The sequence below is a fragment of the Pelodiscus sinensis genome, chromosome 1 (assembly GCF_049634645.1).
Source record: "Pelodiscus sinensis isolate JC-2024 chromosome 1, ASM4963464v1, whole genome shotgun sequence".
In the NCBI taxonomy this organism is placed as follows: Eukaryota; Metazoa; Chordata; order Testudines; family Trionychidae; genus Pelodiscus; species Pelodiscus sinensis.
Genome location: NC_134711.1, coordinates 29266844 through 29288744, shown reverse-complemented (window position 1 = coordinate 29288744; position 21901 = coordinate 29266844). Strand labels below are relative to the sequence as shown.

At 46.0% G+C, this 21901-nt stretch overlaps 1 protein-coding gene across 4 annotated transcripts in view; it reads left to right on the top strand.

Moving 5' to 3' along the window:
* The window catches only part of CELSR1 (cadherin EGF LAG seven-pass G-type receptor 1), a 276769-nt gene that overhangs the window by 152751 nt on the left and 102117 nt on the right, over positions 1-21901 (top strand). For all 4 annotated transcript variants that reach the window (XM_075927708.1, XM_006120414.4, XM_025183254.2 and 1 more), the window contains exon 5: positions 3029-3117. In XM_075927708.1, coding sequence (XP_075783823.1) covers positions 3029-3117 — 89 coding nt within the window. The remainder of the gene's footprint in view (positions 1-3028; positions 3118-21901) is intronic.

Genomic DNA, 21901 nt, shown 5'->3' with positions numbered 1-21901 from the left:
TGGTGACCCCAATGCTTAATTTGTAATGAAAAAGGTGCTGGACTCAAGCAATTTTTTTTTTCATAACTGCATCAGTGACTCACTGCCAGTCTTCATCTAGCCCCTGCCACAGAGGCAAACTGCGATCTGAAATGGTCACTCATCATAGGCAAGGGGGTGTGGACCTGCTGTCTTTGCCTCCCTTGGTTGCCTCCCTGCAGCACTAGTACCCTGAGGCCTTTCTTCAGGCCCTGCAGCCTGGGAGCTTGCATGGCCAGAGCTTCCCCAGCTCTGCCTGCCTTTCCCCAGCCCTGCTCTAAATTAGGAAGCCTCTAGCTTCCCTGGTAGCTCGGTCCCTCCTGCTCCACTGCTAGAGCAAGAGTAGGGTTGCCAGATGGTCTCCCAAAAATACCGAACACACGGGCTAAAAATTTGTCGAGGAGGAAAAAAACCAAAAACCACTGCCACGAACACACATGCTATGTTTAATACTTAACTTTATTATAAACAGTCTTCATCCTACACTATCTCTGGGTAAAGAGGCCTAGAAGTAATTGTGCAAATGTGCATGCTATTTTCATTGTTTTCTATCACTCTAAAGCTAAGGCTATAGAAGAATTTAGAACTCCTTTTTATCCTGCAGCTGAAATGATTGTAGAGAACTTCCAGCGCCGATTGCGCCCCACCTCCCAGCCACTCCCGCCGCCCCCGCTTAGGCTTCTGACGTGCCCAGAGCGGCGATCGTGGCCCCGCTTCCCAGCTGGGACTCCCAGGCTGGGAAGTGGGGCCACAATCGGCGCTGGGAGCCTGTGATTGCGCAGAAGTCTGGTGGGGGCAGGGGGAGTGGCCAGATGGAAGCCTGGCATGGATGGGGGGAGAGGCTGGAAGGCGGGGCCACAATCGGCGCTGGGAGCCTGTGATTGCGCAGAAGCCTGGCAGGCAATTTCATATTTGCGTTCCTTAAGAGTCAGATTATTAGGAAGACACCCTGAGGATGAGTGTAAATTGGCTAAATTCTGTTATTTACACTGGTGTAAATTCTGGAAATCCATTTAAATCAATGTTTCATTTGAATTTGCACCAGTGCAAATGATAGAAGAATTTGGCTCAATATATTTAGAGATTGATTTGTTTTATATCTTTGGGTAAAAATTAACATGAAGATGCAAGTTTGGGACATGCTGGCAGTCACTTTTGCCTGTGGAGTAATGTGTCACAACATTCTCTTAGCAGAAATTAAGACAAAATAATTAGGGATTTTCACAAAAGTGTGCTTATGAATTTTTAGCATAACTTTTGTTACTCTCATCTATGATTGAGGCCCTTTTTGAGGTAAATGTAGATCAGATCATAAAAATATAGTCTGTACTGTTTGAATAGTTGTGGTGTATTGACAGTAAGAGATAGCCATAGACACAGAAGAGACTTGTGAAAGGTTACTTATGAATGTAGAGGAGAATGCATGCTTTATGTTCAATGTGTGAAACTATCAGCTTTGTTAGCTTGTGGGAGGGGAGTTGTTTTTTCTGTGACTTCTTATATAGGTAGCTTTTCTAATGCTCTTTCTTTTCTTCTTCCTCTGCAAAAGGAACTTTTGTCCAAATGTTTAAAAGGGAGGGGAGAATCCAAAGCACTGTGCCAGGCCCTTATGTACTTTTTCAGTAAATGTTTGTTTTGTCATTATTTCATAGGAGCCACCGTACTAGTTATTCTAGTTTGCATACCTGACTTAACATCCTCTACCCTTACAAATATACCGGTAATATACAAAACAACCTTGATTTTAAACAATAAACAGTATTGCTTAACTACAAGGTTAGAAATTAAGAATTCTTCTGAGATGCATGTTTTGTTTCTAAAACAAAAGGAAAAAATATGTAGCACTTCAAAGACTATCAAGATAGTTTATTAAGTGATAGGGATGTCAGATTCCAGCTTCTCAGCCTTGATCAGGAGTACATTTCATTGATATGCTTTGAGTCAGCAAGATACTCTTCAAACCAGGAGTCACACTTTTGTCAATGACAGAAAAAGCAGAAAAGCTCATGTCAAGGCTTTCATATTTGACAATTTTCTCAGTAGCTGTCCTGTATATCTCCTTATACATTCTACAGCAGCAAAAAGAAACATGTTTTACTAATATGTTACAGAAATCACTTTTATGTTTGTGCACCCAAAATAGACTTTAGTAAAACTGAGTGTGCTCAGCAGCTCACAGACTCCCATTCCAAATTCTTGCATATTAGATTACCATTAGTATACAGGCAGTCCCCGGGTTACATGGATCCGACTTACAAACGGGGTGAGGCAACCCCACACTAGCTGCGCCCCCCCCCAGCAGACCGCCGAGACGCGCCGCGGTCCCGCCGCCCACGTCCTCCGCGGCTTTTCTCAGCAGACATCTCAGCTTGAGAATAAAGGACTGAGGGAAGTGAGGTGTGGGAGAATAAAACTTAGCTCTGGAGAAATGTTTGGCTAGAGTTTCCCCTACAATATGTACCAGTTCCGACTTACATACAAATTCAACTTAAGAACAAACCTACAGTCCCTATCTTGTACGTAACCCGGGGACTGCCTGTATACAGGTTGAACCTCTCTAGTCCAGGACTCTCTGGTTTGGCAACATCCGTGGTCTGGCATGATTTTAGCTAGCTGGATGTCCATTTATCATGGGGGTGGCCAAATTTCCTGCCGTCCCGTAAAGTTTGTCCTGGCTCTCAGTGTTCTGTGCTGTTATTTATGTCTAATTTACCCTAAATATCTTCTAAGAGCCAGTAAGCTGTGGAATTGTTGGTAATGCCACTAGACAATATTGACCTCCCATGGCTCAGAAAATTCTAAGGTTCAGCACCAGTCAGGTCCCTAGGATGCCCGACTAGAGAGGCTCAACCTGTACTGTATTAGGCCCGTATTAGGTGGATGGTAAACTATTGTCTTTCAAGTACGACTGTCTTTCTATTTGTGTTTTGTGCAATGCTGAGCAGATCACTAAATCAGAGTAACAGTCATGGTGACTATTTTTTTTTCTCATGTTCCAACTAACATTCAGGGGAGACCACTACAACAGTTGCACCATTTGTTCCAGGAGGGGTCAGTGATGGACAATGGCACTCAGTTCAGGTGCAGTACTACAACAAGGTAAGGCTGAATACTTCAGGAATGCTATGTGTGAAATTTAAAGACAATGAGCCACTTAGTGTGTTCTCAGCACGGTTTCATTAATTTAATTTGAGTAACACCAATTAATACCACCTGAGGATCTGGCCCCACATATGTAGTTGCCCTGGGATTTCTGGTTTTGTTTTCATTATAATGAACCTGCTCATCTGAGGTAAAGATGTTTCCCTGTGTGCATGCATCTCTAGCAAGCACACTAGAGAGTCCCTCCCTATTAGACTAAACACATTATAATCTTACTTAGCAAAATAAACCATCCCTGATGAGCTCTAAGTCCTGATATACTGCTCCGAACAGAATGAACTGCACTTACTTTTTTGGGGTATTTAGTATCAAACAGAAAATTTATTTTTCAATAAAACATTGATTAAGCTACTTCTTGGACAGGATTGGGCAAGATGCGACCTGGTGGCCAGATCCGGCTCACCTAACACTTTGATCTAGACCGTGGACTGCATCTGGCCACTTTCTATTTATAGCCTGCTGCCCATGGCACTGAATTTCCAGGTTGTGGCACAGGGATCCTATTTAAATGTCTCCCAGCTCCGCATCACAGCACTACCCAAGCAGGGGCTGGAGCTGCAAGCCCTCTAAATAGCTGCAGCAACCAGTGTGACTGCCAGCAAAGGCGGCGAGTTATATGGGCTTGTAGTGCCCACGCTCCAGGAATATTCAGAGCTGGGGGCCCTGATCCGCCAATATTTGGAGCTGGGTCTCTCCCCCAGCCCTGCCTGGAGCGGGCCCTGACCAGGGCAGACTCGCCTGGCGGGACACCGGGAATTTCCCGGTGGGCCTCCGGCAATTTCCCAGGGGGCCGTCGTTACACGGGCCAGCTGGAGGCTGCTGGCGGAAGAGGGGTGTGACTGGGCAAGCCCATCCCCCTGCCCCCGCAAGAAGATGCTGGTGATCACATCGTCAGAAGCTATGCAGCCTGGTGCACCTCGGCACTGCTATGCATGCTCCAGCAGCCCCGCAGGCACTTCAAAAGCCGGGGCCACACAGCTGAGAAAGGGGGCAGAGCACATCACCGTGAGGCCAGCAGAGGACGTGGGAGGACAGAGGGAGCCAGGGCCCCAGACGAACAGAGACGAGAAGCGCCCCACGGCGGATGGACCGGCGAGGGGGCTGCCCAAGAGCTAGAAGGTGCAGCACCCTGGGCAGGGAGCCGAAGGTCCGGAGGTAACCCTAGCAGTCCCGGCGGAGCACACCTGGGAGGTCCAGAGGCTTAGTCCCGGGGGAGGAGAGCGCCCGACTGGCTGCGGGATGGTGCGCTTGTACTGGGTGGTCTCTTCTTCGGCTGAGTGCGGCCCCACCCGTGTATCCCCTTCGGCTGGCCACCCCACTCCCATGCGCCCTCCCCCCCGCAACTCTCCTTCCCCTGCCCATGGGGCCCCCCGGCCGGCTACCCTCCCCCGTCTGTGTTCTCTACCCTGCAACTCCCCTGCCTGTGAACCCTCCTTGCCCAGCGGGGCTCCTCCCCCCGCCTGTGTGCCCCTGCCCACTGTCCTGCGATTCCCCCCCCCCCCCTCGCTACCTGCCCCCTCTCTTCTCCTCCCCTGGCTTGGCCTCTGCCAAGCAACACCACACCCCACCTCCTGGCCCTGCAACCTTTGCTGGGACCCCGTCTCCTCTTCTCCCTCTCTTCCCCCCCCTCCTGCCTCCCCGCACACACCTGGACCCTCCCTCCCCCCACACACCTGCCCAGGAACCCAGCCCCCTTGTACTATGTGCTGACAACCTCACCCCTGCCTGGGAGCCAGGTGATTCTCCCTCCCCCTTTGTCTGAGGAAGGGAAACTCTGGTGTTCCCAGTGCCCATGTCCCCAAGTCCCTTCCTGTCTGGGGCAGAAGAGCTTTATTAAAATTGGAATTGTGATCCCATTTAAATAGGCTTTGTTTTAAATAATATACCTTTAAAAATAAATTAAAAATTGTTATGGCCTAAATTTATCATAATCTATTTAAATAACTTATGAATTAAATTTAAAAATTAAATAGAACATTTCCTGTCAACTTTTAAAAAAATTCTACCAGTTCACTAGTGTAAGTTGCTGTGTAAGCACCCAGAACCAGTGTTTACATCAGCAGTAGCTTCTTCTGCAGGTGAAGAGAGAATGTTTTTATCACTTCGGTTTATTCAGCTAGTTCAATTCAATGATTAGTTCATTCACCATTGCAAAACCAAGAGTTGACGAAGCAGAAAAACTTGATTTCCTCTTTTCTCAGTAAAAAAGTGGTTATGAGAGTATTCTAACACCTTGAAGAACATGATGACTAGAATCGATCTGTAAATTCACTATGGATATTTCCTTTGTTTAATAAATGAATTTCAGATGCAGAATATGTTTGGATACTTTTTTGTTATGTATCTTTCACATTTAAGGTAGTTTTATTTCATACAAAAATTAAGTGCTGGTTTTGTTTATTTTAAATAGAATTTCCATCCAGACAGAAGTAGATGCAAATCATACATTTTAAAAAAAGTAGCCACCACTTGGCAAATAATAAATGGGGTATAACCTGTCTCTTAAGTGTTCCTATTACACACCATTTTGTAATAAAATAAAAATGTAAAAATTAAGAATCTGATTACATGTAAGTTACACAATTATTTGGGCACTTATTTAGTTGGTAGTAGTACTGAGTGTATTCTCCTGGTTAATAAATAGAAGCACCAAATTTGGCATAAAGGTTATATTTAGTTGTAAATCAGCATGTTTTAAAGGGTGCTTGGTTGTTTCCATACTTAAAAGAGTATTAATAACGTTGATGTTCTTAGTTAAATAATTTTTCTTATGATAGTGATATTGTGCAATAAAGGGAAACTGTTAAACACTTATGGTTTCCAGTCCATTTTTACATTATTTAATAAAATATATATCAACTTACAGGGCAGGTGGGGGGCGGGGAGGGACTAGACCCATTCTGGGCTCCACCAAAATTTATACAAACCTGCTGCCCCGACTGCCAGACAATGTGGTAGTGGCAGGGCCAGTAGCTGCAGGTCCTTTGCTGGCTGTGTTTTTAATTCAAAGTCCCCAGCCCCATGCCTTCTGCCCCAGGCCGTGCCCCCTTTCAGAGGCAGAGCCGGCCAGTGACCACGTACCAAAATTCATTAAATGCCCTTCCCCCCCTGCAAAAATTATTCCCCTACCCTGTTCTTGGATGATTGCACTACTTTGGCTAATATTTTGTAGAAGCCTTACCAATAGAAGCTGGTAAGGGGGTGCATTCAATCTCCACATTCCCCAACCGCTCTGTCTAGGCCTTCTGCATGGTCAAGGCCTCTCACTTTTAGGTTTGCTCTAACTCACAGATGCAGGGAAGACTGACTGCATTGTGACTTGTAGATTTTCCTTTCAAGGGCTCTCTGATAGGGTCTGCTATTTCCTTTATGTATTTTTTACAAGATTCTAATGTTAAAATTTATTACAGTAGCTAAGCACTGAAAAAGCAGACAGCACTGCATGATATGTATTTCTGTTTTGGTGCATTCTTTCATAAAAATTCATGTAAAGGAAACAACATACCATATGCCGAAAATTGGAAAATTAAACTATGAGGTACTATTTTTGGAGTAATTAGAGCCGATCCTACTAAATAAATTTCATTTGTTTTGTAGAAAGATATAAGAGATTAGATTTAATGGAGAAAAGGCTGTTCCATATATTCAACAAACTAAAAGAAATAATGGTGCTCATGTGCTCTGTGGGTAGCTTATGAGAAATGTAACTTATTCTTTACTTACATCAGGGATCTAGGTACACAAACGATTTCTGTAAAGAACAAGAGAGGTTTGAGATTAAATACTGAGTCATAGTTTAGATACAGATTTCAGAGCTCCCGTATCTGTAACAGAATTAAATAATTGGTGTGGTTATTCAAAATCAGTGCTTTTTAGTCGTGACATGATAGCATTATGAAGATTAAAGAAATAGATGGGTACTGTTGTGTTAGAAAGGAAAAATGATATTAATGTAAGAAGATACTTAGAAGATGAAGGATTAATATATTCAACAAATTCATTTTCCTAGTGCTGTGTCCTTTCATCACAATTTGTGACTTTGAATGAGAGCCTTAGGATTTTCATCAGATTCTCCTTACCTATGGATATTTTATGGAGAAATGAAATCATATCCATTTATGCATTTATTCTTGTATTATGTGCCTTGATCTTCGCAATGCAACAGAGAAACAAAAGTGTAACTTGTATGTATGTATGTGATCCTGGTCACAGTGTAAATCTTTCTTGTAATCTGTAAAACACTGTTTCTTCATGTTCTTGGCTCTACCCTCCCACAGTAAGTAGCTTTAATATAAAGGGAGCTCTTTACTGAAATGATAAAGAAACCCTTAATATCTTTCATGGTGAGCTATTTCTCTTCATGGGCCAGCAAGCATGGGGAAAGGAACATACATCAGTGGAAGGTTGGATTGCATAGTATTGGTACTAGTTTAAAATCCTAAAGTGCTGCCAAAAAGATAAGGAGTTGAGACAGCTCCAGGATATGCTTTAAAAGGAAAAGTGAGCCAATGCGGTGGTTAAAAATAAACCTTTGCCTCATTTTCAGGGTTTGTTTCTATTTATTAAAGGGGTTATTCTGTTAGTATAGTGAAGGACATTTTACTGTTTTAAAGCATAAGCATGTGCTTATTTCTTTATCTCTGAATATGGAACCCCTCCCTCTGAGCTGGTGTGGACGAATTCCCACTGTGAGAATGGTGCTCAGGGCCTATGTGTTGCCCTCTTCCTCCCAACTGCAGATCGAATGCTCACTGGCAAGGGAGGACAGAGGGACATCTGTCAGTTCTGCCATGCCAGGAGGAGAGTGCAGGGAGCTCGACACTCAAGCCGGGAGCAGTAAATAGCCTGCTGGGCATTCCTGAAATACTCTGCCTGCTTTGCCATTTTCTTTGGAAGAAATTTTTGAGGGTCACTCTTAACTTTCACTTTTCAGTCCCTTCTCATCTTCTATAAGCAACCCAGTGGGGTAGTTACCAGAAGACATCTTCTCGGCCTCACACTATTGATTTAAAGGCATGATATTACTCTTTATTACCCTAATGCTGTATTTTGTTTTAGGGTCTCTTTCTTTCTCTGTCTCTCCCCTTCTTTCCACTAATTCAGGAATGGAACCCACTGCCACAGTTATTGTTCTTGATTTATAAGCCAATTGGAAATAGTAGACACCAAAGTATAGGGCCTGATTTTATTACCCTGTTACTCCCATTTTATGCCAGCGTAGCTTTGTTGACTTCAGGGTCTTTCAATTGGCATAAAATGCAATGAGGAAGCATGAATTCAGTGTGGTAACCACTGTGCTGAGAGGTATGTGTATCTCTGCCATCTTACTGTGGTAAATCAAGCTTTGGTATCTCTAGCAATTTATTTGGGGGAATCTTTAGCTCAGGGTTTGGGGAAAGGAAATCACATACAGGTCTCAAAGTAAGTGACATGTGGTAGTACTTAACAAGCAATGCAAACTATAATGCAGGCCTCCAGAGCGCCCCTCTGGGGCAGTGCTAGGGGAGCACACATCTTGCACCATCTCTCAAGGATGCTGCAGCATGCTCCTCAGCAGTCAGTCTTGCTGGGCAGAGGAAGTAAGACAGAGCCATGGCCCTGCTTCCCCTGCCCCCTCTCTCTTTTGAGCCCACCCTGGTATAACTGAGGAGAGATTTAGGTCTTTGCTTCTGGTGATATGTATGTACAAGACAATTCCTTAGCAAGGTTCAACAATAAAAAGTCCCTGCGAGGATTTCCTAAGGCAGTTAATGTAGGGATTTGTGTTATGCCAAGATAAATAGGGTATGATGTCTCAACTCAGTACAACTCAGACATGTTTGAATAAAAGAATGCATAAAACTTATGACTTCATTGAAAGTAAACACAGAGGTTTGAAGGGGGAGATAACACTATATTGTTCAGAGGACAGTGTACATTTTTCAGCTTTGCCTTTTTTCCTGCCCATAGCACAAGCTCTCATCCAGCACCTCATTATCTACCACCTTGACCACTGCAGCCTCCTGCTCTCTGATGTCTCAAACACACACATTACCTTCCAGCTCTAGGCCAAAACATAGCTACTTAGCTGGTGGTCTTTGCCTGTCTTCTCCCTCAGTCGATCCCTTAACAGGCTCCTCATTTCCTGCATCAGACTCCAGTATTTTGCCTTTAGGGCCCTTTACAAATTTGCCTCTGTATATTGTCTTTTTCTCCCACACACTTCTTTGTATCTTCAGTGCTGTTCCTTGCACATGGAAACCCCGCCTCCCATGCCCGCCTGTGTAGCTTCTAAACCAATGAGAGGCAAAGTAGGCTAATGAGTGGGCCACATGATTGGCCCTCCTTCATCTAGGTGGGCCACAAGATTGTCTTAACCAAGACAGTCTTCCAGGATAAGGTTGTTTTGCTAACTGCACTTGCACACCTAGAATTTGTGGGGTGTGGTGTCTGAACCATAGCAGCACTTTGATTGGATGTAGAGGGAGCACATGGTCTCACAACAGACTCGTGCATTAAGAGCTTGACACTTTTGTAATACTGGTGGGGGAAAAACTATGCGATGAAAACCAGCAGAATCTGGCAATACTGTGGGTATGTCTAGACTACTTTGTTTTTTCAAAAAAACTTCACCTGCGTCCACACTGCAATAGCATTCTTTTGAAATTAAATTGAAAGAACGCAGGGTTTTTTTTATATTGGTAAACCTCAAATTACGAGGAAGAACGCCTTTTTTGAAAGAACTCTTTTGAAAAAAGGCATGTGTGGATGCAGAAGAGGAACATTTTTTTAAAGAAAAGGGAATCGAAAAAAGCACAGGTGCCCTGGTGGCCATTCTGTAAAGAACAATCAGGGCTTTCTTTCAAGAGAGCGTCAATGCAGTCTGGACACTCTTTTGAAAAAGCAGATCACTTTTTCAATCCGGTTTTGAGGTGTGGATGCTCTCTTTCGAAAGAAGCTTGCAGTCTATATGTATACCCTGTGTATGGGCTACAGTAAACAAAATGTTTTGTGAACCGCACATAGAAGTCCAGTGGGTCACATTCCACAGGTTGCCCACCGCTGTTTTACCCTGTCCTCTTTCAAACCCTTCCTCTTCTGAATTCTACCAGAACATTTATGGGAAACTTGCAACTGATAATAAATTAAAAGCTGGCTGTGTGTAACTCCTGGGGTCTATTTTATTAATGGATTGGTATGTTATGATTTTAAAAAATTAAATGGATCAATATAAATCTGTCACGCCTTGCTTATTCTCTCTTGTTGAGCTTCATGTCCCCCATGTACTTCGCTCCAGTCCATCTATTTGACGGTTTCCTGAGCCATCACCTCTGTGTCTTCTTTGGCAATACCTGTTCACATGTTGTAAGTTCCCTGAATTCACAAGGCCTCAGCCTTTCCACTCTTAAAATCCCTCTTAAAATATACTATAGGAAGCACAGCATTGTTATTGATTTGTACAGAAAACCCCTTTTGTTGTTCCGTGTCCTTACACAGGTAGACAGTCTGTCATTAGGCTGCAGGCTCCTTGGGAAAGATCTGTTGTCTTTTATACACCTGGAAATGCCTAATACAGTGTAAGCACTACCACTGTTCGAGAGGTGCACCTAGCAGATCTGTGTGGCCATGTATCCTTATCATTGTTATGCTTAATCTTCCTTTGATTTGTTTACTCCACTCTTCAAAATGTCTAGTTTTCAAAGAAATTGTAAGCTCTTCAGGTAGGGTTGCCAGGTGTCTGGTATTGACCCGGACAGTCCGGTATTTTCACCTCCTGTCCAGTAAAAAATTCAGAAAATACCAGATACCTGAAATGTCCAGTATTTATTTATTTTCCCAGCCAGGAAGCAAAAATACTGGACACCTGGCAACCCTACAACACACTCGGAAACTGTCCCCCCACCACCCTACCCCAGGCCCTGGCTGCCCCAGGACCCCCTGCTTACCTGGTCCCGCAGGGAAGCTGCATTCTGGCTCCATCAAGAAAAAAAAATGGCTGCCGACAAACAGCCTGAAGAACTGAAGCAAGGGGAAGCAAAGCCTTCCCTGGGTCTTAGCGCTCCACCGCTCCACTCTTGTTATCCCTACTCTGACTCTGCACGCACTTAAAGCTGTTTTAATGCTGTTTTCTTTTAATTTTTTTTTATTCAACAACTTTGGTCTCTCCCCCCCCCCCCCACTTTTTCCCCCTCAACAGATATGTTTTGGGGGGGAGGGGGAGTGGGGAAGGAGGTTTCGGTATTTTTGGTTAAACCATCTGGTAACCCTACAGATTTACCTTGGCCAGAACAATAACTGTGTATGCCACTTCTGGTAGTGCACACACAATTGCGTACAGTGACACTGTGCTCGCAGATGTATTGAAAAAAGAACAGCTACACATTATGTGGCTTACCCCAGGGGTCGGCAACCTGTGGCCCTCTAGGGAGCCAGATATGGCTTTTCTGGAGCCCCAACTCGGCCCCCCTTTTCTCCTCCTGCAGCAGGGAGCCCGCGCTGGCGCTACAACCTTACGGCTCCTGGGCGGGCGGGGGAAGAAAGCCCTGAGGCGCCATGCGGCGCACGGCAAAGCAGAGTGAAAAATGTCTCGGTGCGCTTCTCTTTTCCTTCCCTCCGCATGCGGGAAACAAGCAATCAAATGCCCTGCACAATGCCCTTTTTTGTCCCTCCAGGAAACATTTCCCTCGAGGCTTCTCCTAATAGTCCTTCCTGGAGGCTTCTGGGGAATGGGAGCAGTAGGTGGTGCCTGCCATGCAGCACGCAAACAAGTGCGTGCACCTCACTCCCTCATGCCCAGACCAACCCCTCGCTCACCACCCCACCCCCCGGCCAAAATCCTCCCTACTCCCTGCCTCCCCCCACTGGCCAGCATCCCCCTTGCCAGACAGCCTGCCCCCAGTACACTTCTGCCCCCAGGCAGACCTTGCACTCTCACCCCCTCTACAACCCACATCGTCCCTCGCAGATCCTGCACTCCCATCCCTATCTCATTCACTGGCACCTGCATCCTGCACACTTAACCCCTCATTTTTGGCCGCAACCGAGAGCCTAGGGAGCCCTACAAAATCCACTGACCTTAAAACCCCAGAAAAGTAAATCTGGCCTGAGGCTTTGAACCTCAGTCTTCCCTGCCCCTCTCCCCAGTATGGGACTGGAGCATCAGGGGTATTTCAGGTGGGGGTCACATCAGTGAGGATTGGGGATTTGGGGAGGGTTTTGTTTTGTTCTGTTTTTTATTTTCACTTGTTTGGTCCCTAACTGATTTTTCTGTGGGTCAGTGGCCCCAACCCAAAAAAGGTTCCCCACTACTTCCATAAATAAAGACAATGTTGAAACTTCTTGTGTTGGACATAATATTTTATTGTATTTAAAAATGAAGCCTGGCCAACAAGCCCCCAGTTGGGGCACAGACCCCATCTGACCACAGTGTCTAACACTCCTGCACTCCCCACACACCACAACTGATTTTTTTCCCTGCCAGGAGGGGAAAATACCAGACACCTGACAACCACCAGACACACACTCAGCAACCGCCCTCCCCTTCTCCCCCAGAAGCACCTGGACTCCCGCTTACCTGGTTCTGCAGGGGAACTGTCTTCTGGCTCGGATCAGGAAAACAAGATGGTTGTCGGCAAAAAGCCTCAAAGACTTTTTTTAAAGGGGCCATGCTGGTTTATTTATTTATTTTTGCTTAACTGTCAGGGTCCTTTTTTTTCCTCAACAGAATTTTTTCCCCAGGGTGGGTTTTTTTTTTGGGAGGGGGGGGGTGTTTGGTATTTTTGGTTAAATCGTCTGGCAACCCTATCTTCAAGTCAAGGTCCCTGTTTTTCTGTTTTTGTATAGCACCTGGCACAACCAGATCTTGATTCTAATTGTATCCAGTGCAACTACTGCTCCTGTGAGTGTTGTGAAATCTATGCAAAAGTCCCATTGACTTCAAGTTGATGTGCAGAAGGAAGTCAGGATAGGAAAAGTAGCAGTGAGCAGGGAAAGTAGCATTTAACCAAACTGCAGATTATCTTGGAAGACATATTCTAAATATCAACCAATTTGCATTTTATGGAAATGAATGAACTGGACTTACCTTTGAATCTTAAGCTTTGAACGAAGTGCAAGCAGTTATTGAAATTTTTAAGGCAGTCAGTCAGTTGTGTGGGCTAGTTAGAGAAAGGGAAGTGTCCAACCACATCATCCTACCTTATCTCAATTGAGTGTAGTCTCTGAGCTCACCTGATGCAGGGGGCCTGTGGACCTCTTTCTATTTCCTCCAGGGGTCTGTTTCCTCTCTTTCCCTGAAGAGTAGTTGAGGGTGGATTTTGTCTTGCCTGCCCCCTCTACTGCAGGGCGGATCCCTGGTGCTTCTTTCTCTCCCTCCAGGCTGGTGTCTGTCGGTTCCTGCCAAGCCTCTGCTTCTGTTATTAGGAAACCTTTAGGGGCTTCCTTTTTTCTCAGACTGCATAATTGGAGGCAAGACTTGTCTTGTTTTGCATATCTCTCTTCATCCCCCCACCCTTTCACACATATTGATATTATCATTAACATTATGCCACATAGGGCAGTGATCAGTGCTGACCTTACTCTTACAAAGTGCAGGTGAGGGAAATAGGGTAACCATTCTTTAAGCTGTAGCACATGTTAACCATAGTACATCCAATGGTACTTAATGCCTCCCCTACCCTGATGTAGACAATATTCAGCCGTGTTCACTAGAAAGCACCCCAGAAGCTTCTGTTCAAATGTTCAACATTCTGCTACAAACATTGTGTGTTTGTGCACAAATATCACAATAGCAAAGATGACAATTATCCAAGAGGAAGAGGCAGAAATAAAGTTTTAATTAACGTGTAGTGAGGAAAATAATTCTTGCCCTTCCTCCCTGCTTTTGTCATCAGTTGAGAGCCTTCTTGATTTCATTTTAAATGCCTAAAGCAGGTACATAGATGTCTTTGTAGTGGCAATGGTAATTCTGAATTGAATTTTCTGGATAACAAACACTGAGGAGAAAGAACTAGGAGTTTTGAGCAAGTGAAGGTGATCCAGAGGTGTTTCACGACTTTGCTTTAGTTTCAGTCTCATACTTAAAATCTTCTCAGTTACCCATAATAAGATATGCTTTTACCTGCCAGTCATGTTTCTTGCAGTTAGATATTTGGTGAGTTTTTTGGGGGAAGGGAGCGTGGGAATTAACATACTTGAAATTTTCCATTTCTTCTTTACTGACTCAACTGGCGAACATGTGCAAATTGTTTACCCGTAGGGCCCAAAACTTGCTAACGCTAATGGGAGTTGTGCTGTTGAGTTTAAAAGTGACCTGCTGTAAGCAATATTATTTTAAAACATGTTTTAATGTCCCATTTTGTTTCTTTATATTGCATAAAGAGGGCCTTTAAACTCTTTTGGGGGTTTCTTTTAATTTTACACATTTTTACATTTTGACTTCAAGCCTTACCTACCCAGTTCTCCCTGGAAGAATTTTTGGACATCTAGAGAAATGATAGAATTATTACACTGTAGATATCAAGCAAGTGAACCCTGATTAATTGAGAAGGGAGAGGTGTTTTCTATTCAGACTGTTGAAAACACTCATTTTTGTTTGTTTGTTTTTGTTTTTACACCTATACAGGCAACTGGTGAAGCAATCGTCATTGTATTTCTATGTCCAATATGGCTAACAGAGAATTGGGACTTACCGTTCACCTATCATATGTGACTGGTAGTTTAATAGATAATAATTGATTACAAGGATCTCTGTTTATCTTTTAGGTATTTTGATATTATCCTAATTTCATTTCAATTAACTGAGCTTCCAACACAGACACATTTCTTGGAAGAGAGGAAAAGGGAGTGTTCCTTTGTTGGGGGGTAGGTGTGCTAAAAATTATTTGCAAATCTTTCCTCTGATGGGCATGTCCCACTTCCTCAAGACCGATATTTTCATATGCATAAGGTCTTCTCTATCTGATGCAGTTGTGCACATCCGTGGGGTGTGAATTCTAATATACACCAATGTGTCACTTATTCACTGGCCCATTTTGACCATTCTGTCATGTACTAAAAGCTCACTAGTATATGTTAATATAGTCTTCTGTCAAACAGAACTACATTAACACATACTAGGGGACTTTCAGTGTGCTCTACTAGGGTCAACAGAGGCCATCTGGTGTGGTTTAGATTTCACACCACACTTATGTGCACTACTTCACCATGTAGAGAGACTCTCAGCCTTATTTGTTACTTTGGAAGAAGAGGAGGACATAGCAGGGAAAGACTTATCCCTAGTAAATTGAACATTAGTGAAAAGTGAGAGTCCTGGAGATTGAAGTCCTCCATTAAGCCACAGAACAGATAAAGTAATGGACAATAGTAGTATAAGCTTCCCCCATTGCTCTGCTAATGTGCTCCTACTCTAAATGGAGGGAGCCCAACTAAGGTGAGACATTAGTTTCATCTTCATAAATATTAAGTTCTTGGCCTCTGCTGAGTCTGCCAACATGACTGGAAATGGATCTATTTAGTGATATTGATGCTCATCTACCAAGAAAGGAACAAAACCACCAGACCCCAGGGCCGGTCCACAAAATTTTGGCATCTGAGGCAGGGAGCTCAAATGATGCCCCCATTTTCCCTCACTGCACCACCAGCACACACAATTTTCTACCCTCTGGGTCCTAGTGGTGCTCCCCCCCCCCCCACAGTCTAGCACCTGAGGTGGCCTCCTCAGTTTGCCTCATGGTAAGGCCAGCCCTGGACCACCCTGTGGTATCCATTTTCAGTAATAATAGTGTTGATTTAAGAAATCCAGTGTTAATTTCACATGCAGCACCATATCTGATCACAGCTTATATTTATCAAAGGAGGTTTTATTGAAAACTGGTAAAAATAGATTGTTTATTACTGGTTAAAAAATACGGCCTTTTGTCCCAAATTTTTAGTACAAATGCAGTTTTGTTCAGAATTCAAGTTACATCGTTAAATTTTTATTCCAGTTATTCCTGGCTGACTCATCCCCTAAGAATGTTACTCATCATTTGGCAGGAAATAAAAATGTTTTAAGTATAGGCTTGTTCTTTGATTCTTGCAGGGCTTAGATATGTATATTTATGTGGCCTGTACATATTTATTTATATATAAATGTGGTCACGGTTGCTTAAAAATCTTACTGTCCTACAGCCTGAGTGTGTTTTTTCAACAACTCATAAGGTAATTTCCCTGCAGGCCAGGAATCCTGCACAGAACAAAAAATCCTTATGACAACAGTGACTGTATAGACACAGCGTGTGTTACAGCACTTCAGTCACACCACCAAATGGTTTGAGCATCTCACTAAATGACTCATGAAATGACTCACTAGAGCAGAGGGGGGCAAACTACAGCCTGTGGGCTGCATCCATCCCACCAACCGTTTTTATCCGGCTCTCAAACTCCTGCTGGGGAGCAGTGTCTGGGGATTGTTCTGCTCCAGGTGGCTCCCAGAAGCAGCAACATCTCCCCCTTCTGGACATCTCCTGTGAATAGGGGCAGCCAAAGAGCTCTGTGCTGTACCCTCCATTCACCCCCTACAGCTCTCATTGGCTGGGAACCACAGCCAATAGGCGCTGCAGAGGCAGTACGAGTGGATAGGTGGCAGGGCAATGCATAGAGCTGGCTGGCTGCACCTCTGCATAGGAGCCTGCTGGGAGGGGGGACATGGTGCTGCTGCTTCTGAGATCTGCTTGAAATCTGGCGCCTGCACTCTTAAGTCCCTCCTCCTGCCATACATGAACCCATCCCCTAGTCCAGTGGTCTCCAACCTTTAGAGGCTGCCTGGTGCCAGGGGGCGTGGCCATTCGCCTGCCGGGCGCCAGAGGGTGGGGACACATGCACGCCCGGGGGCGGGCGGCCCCCCCCCCATAGCCGTGTGCTCGGGGGCGGGGGGCTCCCCCGCAAGCACCGCACTCCCAGGGCCGGGCCCCCCCCTGCAAGCGCCGTGCGCCGGGGGCTAGCGCCCCCTCCAAATGCCGCGCGCCTGGGGCCGGCGCCCCCTTCTCCCCCAAGCGCCGCGTGCCCAGGCTGGCGCCCCCCCCCCAAGCGCCGCGTGCCCAGGCCAGCGCTCCTCCTAAGCGCCGCTCGCCCGGGGCCGGTGCCACCCCTCCCCAAGCACCGCGCGCCCGGCCATCCCCCCCGCCCTCCAAGTGCCGTGTGCCCGGGGCCAGCGCCCCCTTCTCCCCCAAGCGCCGCGCGCCCAGGCCGGCGCCCCCCCACCCAAGCGACCCCTTCTCCCCCAAGCGCCACGCGCCCGGGGCCAGCACCCCCTTCTCCCCCAAGCGCCGCATGCCCGGGGCCAGCGCCCCCTTCTCCCCCAAGCGCGGCGTGCCTGGGCCGGCGCTCCTCCTAGGCGCCGCGCATCTGGGGCCGGCGCCCCCCCCAAGCATCACACCCCCGGGGCCGGCGCCCCCCCCTCGCCCTCCAAGCGCCGCGCGCCCGGGGCACAAGCGGCCAATTCACGGTGCTCCCAGGGCCGGTGCTTACCATGCGCCCGGGCCAGCTCCGGCACGATGCATGCACCACGTGCCTGGGGCCAGGCCAGCCCCGAGCACTTGGCGGGTGCACACAAATGGCCCCGCGGGTGCCATGGCGGGGACCACTGCCCTAGTCCAAAGCCCTCTTTTATCCTCTGAACTCATTGGTCCCAGCCCAGAGCTACTCATTCCCAGTCTCACCCTAGAGTCTGCACCCCCAGCCCTCAGTTCCTCTTACTCTAACCCCTGACCCAACCTGGAACTTTCTCCCATCCTCCAAATCCCTTTGCCCCAGCCTGGAGCCCCTCCTGGACTCCAAACCCTTCATCGACAGCCCCGCTCCAGAGCCGGAACCCCGCGCGCGCACACATGCACACACACAGATACACACACACACTCTCTCTCTTTCTCTCTCTCTCTCAGCTCCTGTCCCAGTCTAGAGCCCACGGTGGCACTCTAAACTCATTTCGGAATCTGCCTCAGTGCTCCTCACCCTCTTTAGCACCCCAACCCCAGTTTTGTGAGCATTCAGGATCCTCTTTGGTAGTCCCATGCCTTGATGTGACCCTCAGGATGAAAAGCTTGCTCATCTCTGAACTCGAATAAAAATTACAAGATTAGCCCAATCTGTCTGAGAAAAGCTGTTCAGTCCTCCATTAGTGGTCAAAGATTTGTTCGTTGCAACTGCTCAGGACCCAGGAAAGTAAAATAGCAGGAGTAAATGCTTAAGAAAGAATCTGTAATGTCATTCCACTTGAGTCTTAAGGCTTCCAGTAAATAAGTGTATATAAGACAAACTCCACATTACTTGTTGTGAATTGGTGAAGAATGTCTTGTTATTCTTGATTGACTGCAATAAGGTGTCAATCTTTTATTCTTTTAATTCATGGAATTTCTTTAGGGTTTTGAGCCAGTGTCTGGTCATTATTTTCAAGCGTCTAAACTAAGCTTTCGTCACTAAGTGAAAGGCCCAAATGCACCAAAGTTTTCTGAACCACTCCTGTGTCCTTTTACAGGTGGCCCAGTCTTGAAAACTCTTACATATTCACCTGAGTAATACCCTTGAAATACTGATGGTTTTTTTGGACTATTCTGTGAGTAAATAATTGATTGCAGCATCCACCTCTTAGAGACTATTGAATTTTATTTCTCTTTATTTCCAGACTAAACATGCAAATTCTTCTATGCAAGATAAACTTAAAAGTAAAAATGGTCCATTGCAGCTGGTCTGCACTACGGTGTCAGCTTGTGATATAACTTGAGCTTTTCCCTATATACTGATCACTGTTCATATACAGAAATTTCTATCTGGAGTTAAGTAGCATTGTAAGTTCAAGGTAGCAGGTCTGTCAAGGGGATTGGGTGGAGCTTTAGTGCCACTGAAGTTTGAGCTGGTAATGCAATGGGGACTCAGCATAAAGTCTATTTGAGTGCTAGAAGTCCCCCCCAGGGCTTCCCAAAATTCCCATCAAGGGGGATTTGTGGTTTCTGTACTTCCTGCCTCCTGAGTGGCTATTCTATCTACTGAATAGAAATACTTTAGCATTTGGTCCATGCCTTGCATGTGATGGTCTGCACCTGTACTGTTTCTCCTAGCTCTAGGTCTGTGATTGTGCTTGATCATTCAGGTGTTGACTTTGGGAAAGGGGGGACATTCTTCCGAGCATGCAACTAGCTGGCCTCTAGCTGACACCAAGCTGCCTGTTCAGTTGTGATGTGATCTCAGGAGAGCTTATAGATGTGGTCCAAGGCAATCAGTCATTCATTTACCTTTCTGTCAGAAGATGATGAATGATCCAGGGCATAAATTGAGGGCTTTCCTTCAAAGCTTGGAATTGTTCTCTTCTTCTGTCAGGAATCGCAAGTGAATTAACATTTAACAGTACCACCCCAGCCTAAAAAAGTATTAAGAGCATCACTACTATTCTTCTGGTGGCCCATGTTTGAGTCCCTCCACATCTACATAAAAGTTCCCCAGAGAGATTTTATGTTTTTCATTAATGAATGTAAAATATTTACCATTGTAACTGTGGTCAGGAACACTGGAATTTAGCAGCTGCAAAGTGGAGGAGTTTGTTATGGAGGCATGAGAAGGCCTTGAGATAACAATTGTAACGTGCCCCTTGCCGTGAAGCAAAACGTTAAAGGGGTGATACTTTTCCTTTTCTTAGCCGGGACAGAAAAGTTTTACAAATTGCATCCCTGGCATCCTCCCAGCAGGTCATTGACCATCAGCGCTGGGTGCAGGACCTGAGGAGTAGAAAGAGGGCATGATAGAACCTGATGATAGAGACTCATAGGAATGTGTGTAGAAGGTGTTATTGCCTCCTTGTGCTTCAAAGAGGGATGCTGGAGCAGGAACAGCAATCCCAAGCTGCAGCTGAGAGGATACTGAAGAGAGAAAGGCTCATGGTAGCGGAGTTCATTATCCATGACTGTGTGAGAGCCAAAGAGAGCAAATGGCCATGTTTGAATATTCCCTGGGCATTATGGCCAAAAAGTGCTAGAACAACCTTGCCCCTACGCTGGCTTGGAGTGAGGCCATCTTCATCCTGCAGCTATGAATTCTTCTCTATTAAACCACAAGCTGCAAAGGTCAAAGGTCCCTGGGTGGAGGCTTAGCCAGTTCATGGAAGGATATGTCCAGAGTCAGGATTATTGTCATCACTGCACCCTCACTCCTGGGACAGTAGTGTGATGGCAGGTACCATGACCGTGTGTACACATCCCACTGAGTGACATCATACCGTGCCACTTGTGCATGTTACACCTGGTTGGGGTGACCTGCTGCTACTGCGCACTGTTTCAGTGTCAATGATTCAGAGCTGCAGTGATGCTAGCATTTTTTAAACTTTTTTCATGAATTAACTCATAATGCAGCTGCACCAATAGTGTTGGTCACTCATGCACAGTGAAAGGTTAATTCAGTGCCACTGACAGGGATAGGCGCAGTTGCACTGTTAGGTGCTTAAAGTTGATGTTGTTGAAATTATTTGTTTTGATAGTGTTACTTATTTTATTTGTTTTGAATCCTTCCTCTGTTCAGTCCCTTTGTTTATCTAGTGTGTTGGCTGCGCTTGAGAGGGCTGGGCACTTAACACAGTTTTGCTTCAGCCTCACCATCTCAGTGAATGTGCGTGTGAAGAAGGATCTCCAATATAGGAATGCAGATACACAGCCACAAGCTCCCCGACTCTCTCCAAGTCTGGCAGGGGGATTAGTATTTGGGCAGGAAAAAAAGCGTCAGTCCCCTGGAGCCGGAGCCTTTGAACAGCCATCTCTGCTGCTGCCTGCCAGGCAGGGGGATGAGGAGCTGGGTGGAGAAAAGCTCTGGATCCCACTCACCATTCAGAACAGAACCGATGGTGTTTCACTGGGACACAGAAACAAACGTAAGCAAGTTGCCAGGCACTCCCCACTTCTGCCCTTGGGACCAGAACGTACAAATATTGTTTTCCCAAACGACACCGTAAGTCTTTGGAAAGAGCAGTTTAGATTAATGCAGCACTTGGAACCAAGGGCTGTGTCCCCAGAAGGCAAGGGCCTTTCTTTGACTCAGTACTGTGGCCATGAGGAAGGGTTGAGCTGGCCTTTGCAGATTGGCCACTGTCACTTGCGTCTGGTTAGCTGGACAGGAGTACTTTGAGGGTAGCCAACTGAACTAACAAGGCGGTGAAGCCCTTAACTTCACTCTCCCATGATTCTTACAGTTATTCCAGTAAGAAAATGTGTTTTGATTGCAGTTGACCAGCAGTACTCAGGTTCACTCTCTCTCTGAATCAGGCACAGCTAGCTTTCCTCACTGACTGTAGTATGTGAGGGGCAAGAGCCAAAGGCAGAATGCTACCACAGGGGCTGAGGAAGCATGCTAAGCAGTGCCCTTTTTGAAAGAGGCATGGTCCGCCTCAGATCAAGAATCTGCAGGGGGGGGCGGGTAGGGGCCTTGTCATGGCCCCAGGTCATTCGGTGGGGATGTGAAACACCTCTGGCTGCGCCAGCTGCATCCATCCCTGTTGGAGTCAGGGGGCAGCAGGTGTGCTTTCAGGGCAAAACAGCTCCCTGAGCTTGCCTTCCCCACCTAAGGGCAAGAGTCTGACTTTTCCTCCACCCTCATTGAACTGGGGTAAGCAGAATGAGCAGGCTCCCAGAAGGTAACAGTGGTACTCATCTGCATTAGAGAGATTAATGTTTCAGTTTGTTTTGAATAGGATTGGATGAAATATGTCTACATCACAACAGTCTGC